General features: G+C 41.4%; 2 protein-coding genes across 2 annotated transcripts in view; one reads left to right on the top strand and one right to left on the bottom strand.

Annotated features, from left to right (window-relative positions):
• Window positions 1-3,016, top strand: part of LOC106109165 (nuclear pore complex protein Nup155) — an 11,013-nt gene extending 7,997 nt beyond the window's left edge. The window contains exons 15-20 of the mRNA XM_013290570.1: window positions 1-105; window positions 521-758; window positions 1,133-1,367; window positions 1,608-1,728; window positions 1,838-2,018; window positions 2,515-3,016. Coding sequence (XP_013146024.1) covers window positions 1-105; window positions 521-758; window positions 1,133-1,367; window positions 1,608-1,728; window positions 1,838-2,018; window positions 2,515-2,586 — 952 coding nt within the window. The 3' untranslated portion in view covers window positions 2,587-3,016. The remainder of the gene's footprint in view (window positions 106-520; window positions 759-1,132; window positions 1,368-1,607; window positions 1,729-1,837; window positions 2,019-2,514) is intronic.
• A 93-nt stretch (window positions 3,017-3,109) lies between these two features.
• Window positions 3,110-7,069, bottom strand: part of LOC106109164 — a gene marked incomplete at its 5' end in the record, with an annotated part of 8,180 nt that continues 4,220 nt past the window's right edge. Inside the window, 8 exons of the mRNA XM_013290569.1 lie at window positions 3,110-3,794; window positions 3,863-4,188; window positions 4,329-4,511; window positions 4,576-4,765; window positions 4,957-5,135; window positions 5,607-5,831; window positions 6,152-6,311; window positions 6,481-6,644. Of these exons, the coding sequence (XP_013146023.1) occupies window positions 3,432-3,794; window positions 3,863-4,188; window positions 4,329-4,511; window positions 4,576-4,765; window positions 4,957-5,135; window positions 5,607-5,831; window positions 6,152-6,311; window positions 6,481-6,644 (1,790 nt within the window). The remainder of the gene's footprint in view (window positions 3,795-3,862; window positions 4,189-4,328; window positions 4,512-4,575; window positions 4,766-4,956; window positions 5,136-5,606; window positions 5,832-6,151; window positions 6,312-6,480; window positions 6,645-7,069) is intronic.

Raw genomic sequence — 7,069 nt, 5'->3', positions numbered from 1 at the left:
GCCCGCCGCGCTGCAGCTGCTGGACTTGCTCTGGAAGGTTCTGGAACGCGCTGGAGAACATCTGGCGGCTGCTGAAGTACTCGAAGGACTCGCTACTAGACCTGGGTAAATAACCAAAAGAAGTAACTAGAATAGCTCTACTTTCACAAATTTACATTAGTACATGATATTTTCCTATCATTTTAAATTACCTCTACAATATTATAATGTTTAATTCGTAAATTCGTATCTATTCTGTAATGTATTCTATCACGATTTATGGCTTGAATCTGTGTTTAATTTACTTTAGTCGCAATGGGGGCGTTTTAAAGAATTTTCTAAAATTGGTCTAGGGCGCACTTTGCAACCTAATGGGTAATTATTTTTTTAACGACGATGATTTGTCAAAAATCCGCGCCGGGCGTCTTGTATGGTATTAACGGGTTAATATATGTATAAGCTTTAAAATAACTAAAACACGTATGTTTCTATATTTTTTTTTATTTATAATGAAATGTAATTAAAATATGTATGTATTCAGTTCCGGTGCGACGCTCTCGCAGCGCATGTCGTGGCTGTCGGCGGGCGTGGTGTGCGCAGCAGGCGCGGGCGGGGCGGGCGGCGCGGGCGGCGGCGGCGAGCTGCTGCGGCGGCTGGAGGAGGCGGGCGAGGTGGCGCGCGTGCAGGCCGCCGTGCGCAGCGCCGCCGCCGCCAAGCGCCCCGCGCCCCCGCCGCATCTCATACGACGCCTCGATGATGAACTGCTAGAGGTCACACAGGTATGGTACAGGGGTACAACTATATTTTTCAGTCTTTGCATATTTGTTTTGATTCAATAGAGGTTAAATTTTATTTTTATAATGTAAACACAGATTAAAAAATTCATAGACGTTAAAGACGTTAAAATGTATTAAAAACCATTTTGCATGTATAAAAAAAAATCATCACTGAAAAGCTATGTTATCAATGAGTAACATATGCTATTGTTTGACTATTTTTTAATTCCATGCGGACGAAGTCGAATGCAACATCTAATTTTATACATGCAAATTGTTTAAGCGTATGGCGTCTCATTTGATATTTTTTCATTGCATTTTACGCTCCCAATAATCAATAAATTCAGGATGTGTAATGTAATATGTTATATGCGCAGCTTTACGAGGAGTACGCGGACCGCTACAACCTGTGGGAGTGCAAGCTGGCGATCGTGCAGTGCTCGGGGCACACGGACGCGCTGCTGGTGGAGAGCATCTGGAGCAACATCCTGGCGGAGGCGGAGGCGCTGGCGCGCGCGCTGCCCGCGCCCGACGACCGCCTCGCCTCCGTCCTCAGCAAGCTCACCACGCTCGGCAGGGAGTACCTCAACACCGGCCACTGCTTCCCGCTTTGTGAGTTTTATTTTTTACTATCTGTTTAGACACTTTATTAATAGCTTATGTACTTCTAGTCAGTTAAATTATTCTGGATAGAGACTATTCATAGTAATGAACATCCAACCATTTTAACTAAATTCACGCATTAACATGTATCAGTAAAATTTACTGTTTTTTTTTTCTTTTAGAGAATAATATGTGAAGACAGAAACAAGTTGCATTGGATTTAAATATATCATTTGCTTGTGTTTTCAGATTTCATTGTCCGCCAATTAGAAATAATGAGCTGCAAAATGCAAGCAGACAAGAGCATGGTTTTCAAGGCTGTATTAAATATAGGAGTATCATTGGAGCAAGTGCTCGATATTTATATTAAGTGAGTAATATCATACTCTAGCTATGATTTGTCAAAAATCGTATTTGAAACACTATGTTTTGTATGGTAATGTTTATAGTTGTTTTAGTAATTGTAATTTAAATAATAGATTGGTGAGCGTGAAGGAGCGCGTGTGGCTGGGGTGCGGCGACGAGTCGCACGTGTGCGGCGCGGCGGCGGCGCTGCTGGAGGCGGCGCGCGCCGACGTGGCCGCGCTGCCCGCCGCGCCGCGCCGCCGCGCCCTCGCGCGCTGCAAGGACCTGCACGAGGCCGCGCTCTCCGCGCTCCAGGTCTTACTGCACCTCCAATTTTTTTATAATATAAGCGACCTCTACCCATAAACATCCGTGATCACAGATGCGTTGCCTACCCTTAATTGACGAAGGAGGAGACGCACATAAAAAAGACATTTCCCCTTCCTATGCGGCTCCTCCACCTTCAAATCCACTTTTACTTCCCATCCTTAATATTGTAATTACAGACCAATCTATAAATCCATATACAATAAACAACATTGACAGACGCATAAAGTGCGTATTTAAATTCAAATCGCCTATTACTCAATAATTGACTATTATCTTAAAAACGTAATTGTTACTAATGTTGTATATGGAGCTTTTGCTGTACTCACTTTGTTAGGGCTGCCACGATCTCGTAAAGTAATCTAGAGACAATATTCCAAAATGTTTTTAATGAAAAAAGTCCCACAGTCACACACAATAGAATTCTTTTTAATGCAACTTTTTTGTGTACTAGCAATTTGAAAGTGATTTGTTTTTGTTCCAGTCCCGGCCGAATACGAAGCAACTGATCGACAAGCTGACAGTAGCGCAGGCGTACTTAGATCGGATGGAATAACTTGCCGCCTCAACATTCGTCTCATTTTGTAATTTTTCAATCAGAATTCTACGATTTTTATAAGATTTTTTCGACAATCCTTTATTTTTGTATTGAAATGAAACAATAGTGAAAGTTGACATTTAATTTAATAAAACTGCATGAATGAAGTTTATTCTGAACGTGAAAGTTTCTTACAAATGTACACATTGGCGAGATCTATTGAGTACAAATGATATAGTATGGCAGTGAATTAACAATATGTATTTGTCAGGACATTGAATCGTCAAAAAAATAATGATTAAAAAAATAGAAGAAAATTGTCATTAATAAATAAATGTCAATCATGTGCATATAAAAATGGAAACGCGACGAATTAATTATTCGTACAATTGTGGAGAAGCATCGCTAAATCGTTTCTATTTTTGTAAATAAATTTTTGAAGTACAAATTATATTTTATTTTATCCTAAACTTGTGCAACAAAATGCAGGCTGTGAGATCGTACTGGTTTGGTCTATAGCTGAGTCCTAATGGACTAGATAAACTTTGGTAAATCATTAAAATACTAAGACCTGTCACACCACTGGCTCATGACCGCTCAGCTTAAAAATGAAGTCACTGTCAGACAAGATAACAATCCGATATTTTCATTACATATTTTACACGTTGGATTATTATCAGACAATTTACAATTTTGTGGGGCTGACCCGTAGATTTGTTACAAGTGCATACTTGCTTTTTATTAAATTAGCACTATATTTTCTGATATCAAGTTACAACAAAATAACTAATTGGCAAAAATCGATTTATTACCTAAATTGTTGCATCCCTTGTCTCCCTTGCGTATGTGACCAGCAACAATTATTACGAAGAATCATCGAAAGGATTTGTATTAATAGGGTTACCTTGGCTGTCGTAATCTGGATACGTGTACAGGCCATTGTGAGCGCCGCTGACAGTCGGCAGGCCTATTGTATTAGGAGATATAGTTTGTTGCTTCCCTAACTCCTTGCCTGAAGGACTTTTTCTTAAGATAGTGGTGTACGTTGGTGTAGACTTTGATGGCATATCTTTGATCTTGGTGGCGGCTCGATACGTTCCGAACTCATCCGGCGGCGGTGGTAGCGAAAATCCGTCAGATGTTTGCGTTATTTCAGACGTTTCGTCGCTCAATTCCTTTGCTGCTTTATGTCGCATTTTTCTGGGCATCGTATAAAATGTATTCATCTGCAATAACAATATCATCTTGACTGTAGAATCTTGATTTAGTAAAAAATTAAAACATTTATGCTTACCGGTTTAGCGACGTTATAGTTAGTATCTGGGGGTAGATGCATGACTAGGTGATCGCAGAGGGCGTCCATGTCTCGCTTCCTGCTGACGTTCTGCATGGAGTGCATCCTGCAGCTGGCGCTGTGTCTGAGCGCGTGTCCCTCCGCCGGCGCGGGGGCGCGCGGCTCGCCCAGCTCGTGCACGTAGCGCGCCGAGTGGAAGGAGCCGGTGCGCCGCACGTCGTAGTTCTTGCCGGGGTAGCGCGACACGGCACGTCGGAACGACTCCGTGCGCCGCACGTTGCACTCGCTGCCATCGTCGCTGTCGTGATACGTCTCACAGTTTGTGTCTGAAAATACAACTACATTATTCACATATCAAAATACACGACTCAATTTTCAGAAGCACAAATATTAGTTTTCAAATTTAATTATTTTGCATCGGTGCACAAGATGCTCTGAAAGTAAAATACGTAAAGTTAATGAGTACCCTCAGTGCTGTAGGCGCAGAGCGGGGGGTCAGAGTGCGCGCGCGGCAGGTCGTGTCGTGCCGTGCGCTCGTGCGCACACAGCACCAGGCCGCACGCCGCCAGCGCCAGCAGCAGCACGCCGCCGCATAGCGCCAGCGCCAGCGCGGTGATGTTGCTCACCGCGCTCACAGGACCAACTTCACCTGAATATAATCGATTATGGCTACCAGTCTTGATTTCGACACTATTTAAAAATACACAATTTACCTTCAGTTTCATCAATAATGCTGTCTTTATCTATCTCGACTGTACTGCTCTCTCCTTTAGCGTTGAACGCGACCACAATAAACTTATATGACTCTTCTTTAGGCTCCTGAATTATGAACTTGGGCTCCTGGTTTATAATCGACAGAGTTTGTTCCTCCGAGTCCGACGAAAATACGTTAAATTTGAATTTCTGAAACAATTCAACGGTATTGATATTTAGTAATTAAATCCACATTGCACTGTAGTTAAAACAAGCTATTGCTGGCGTGAAATAAAAAAAAATAGCCTATGTTACTCACCGATAACGTAGCTTTTAACTGGTTTAAGATTTTTTTTCCCAGTAGTTTATAATATTAAGCATAAAAGTATAGATAAAGTTACTTGTTGTAGGCCGCCATCGTGTCCCTTGCGGCAGGAGACGGTGATGTCGTGGTGGTGCCTGACGGCGGAGCAGGCGGCGGGCGGGCGCGGCGCGGTCTCGTCCGTGATGAGGAAGGAGCACCTGGTCTGCGGCAGCGCGCTGCCCACCACGTTGTTCAGGCCCCAACAACGTATCAATGCTTGAAGATACAATATTACAAACATGTGGACACATATAATACTTATAATACTTTCTAATAGTGTAAGAATTTTTAAAATCGGCTCAGTAGTTTTTACGTGAATCAAATAAAACAAAATAACAAATCTTTCCTATTTATAAATTAATATTGATAAGCTGTTGCTCATGACATCGTCTACGTGAAATTAAAAATAAACAGCCAATGTTACTCAGCGATAACGGACTTTTTTAATGGTGACAGAATTTTTGAAATCGACCCAGTGGGTTTTATGTTGTTTCTATACATACAAAATCTCGTTATTATAGATATACAAGTCACGTAATCTATATTAATATTATACTGAGGAAAGATTTTTATATGAATTGAAATAACTCAAAAACAACTGAGTAACATAGACTATATTTTTTACTATTTTTTAATTTCCACGCATACGATGTCGCTAGCAACAGCTAGTATTGAAAAGACATTTACTATATGAAGTGTCGTTGGGTCTTCTGTAGGTGAGCGTGGGGTCCTCTGTCTCCACGTTGTAGGTCTGGTTGGTGCGGCGCTTGTCGAGGTCCATGGTCTCGCTGATGAAGGCCCAGCGGTAGGCGCTGGGCGGCGGGTTGGCGCGCACGCCGCACGTTATGTTGATGCTGTCCTCCGCCGACACGCCGTACTCCGATATCGTTTCGTCTTCACAGTACGCAGGATCTGGAACAAATGTTCTTGTATTAAATTATTTCATTACTACGACTCCGTCTGTGTGTTAAAAATCAAAAGTAAGTAGCCTATGTATTCTCCCAGACTATCTCTACATCTAAGCCAAATTTCATCGAGATTTATTCAGCAGTTCAGGTTACAAAGTTTAGCAAACATCCACCCATCTAAAGTTTCGTATTTATAATATGAGTATGAAGTATGATTATGTTAAAAGTCGTTTTAGTATCAATATTAACATGACCTAATACATTAATTGCTACCGACAGCTTCAGTTTAGTATGAGATGCGTCGCAGTAAATATGATGTCTTACAAGTGACATCGATGACAATAGGTTCGCTGTAGGCGGACCCCTCGTTGTTGGTGGCGGCGCACACGTACTCGCCCGCCTCGGCCTCTGTTATCTCTGTCAGCTCCAGTGTCGGCTTGATCGATGACTCCTCGTGGTCGTACTTCTGGTTCACCAAATCATCCTGCAATATTAAGACAAAATATTCCTTGTAAGTTTTACACAACAACAATGACATTTACGATTTTTTTTATTTAACGAGATTTTTGTAAATCATAATTTATGGAATATAACATAGGATAATTTAATTTTACATTATTTTAAGGCATGTTTAATAGTAACAATAGAGTTACCCCATGAAACCAGGTGACTTGGTACACGGAGGGATTGGCCTCGTAGCTGCAGTTGATAGTCAAGTTGCTGCCCTTTACCGCACTCAGAGTGTTGTTTTCGAGTTCTCCTTCTACAGCTATTTGTAGTTGCGGAGGATCTGCAATTTTTTTAAACAGTAGACACATAATTTATTTATCTTACATCAGTTCTCGTGTGACTTTGTTCTTTCTTGTCATTGTATTTCAACGTCTGTTCTACATTTACGGAGAAAGCATTAGTTAATATGATTGTTAGATTGAGCTTATCTTGTTTGGCTTGATCTGTTGGACTTAAGTAACTAAGGAAAATCAAAGCATTTTGAATAACAGTTTATATTGTTTTTTATTTATAAGTGTAACACGATTGGATAAGATACGAAATTAGTAGATTAGAGGAAGTTTGAGAGTAGCCCCAGTGGTTGAGAAAATAAGGAGTAAAAGGTTAGAGTTGTATGGGCATGTTATGAGAGATGACGGATGATAGAGTGCTTTGGAGGACAAAAACACGGTGCGCCGACCCTACGGGAGTAGGATAAGACAGGGGAGATGATGAAGTGTGACTGACAGAGCA

This window comes from Papilio polytes, unplaced genomic scaffold (assembly GCF_000836215.1).
Source record: "Papilio polytes unplaced genomic scaffold, Ppol_1.0 DF821289.1, whole genome shotgun sequence".
Taxonomy (NCBI): domain Eukaryota; kingdom Metazoa; phylum Arthropoda; class Insecta; order Lepidoptera; family Papilionidae; genus Papilio; species Papilio polytes.
This window is presented reverse-complemented; position numbering and strand designations above follow the sequence as displayed.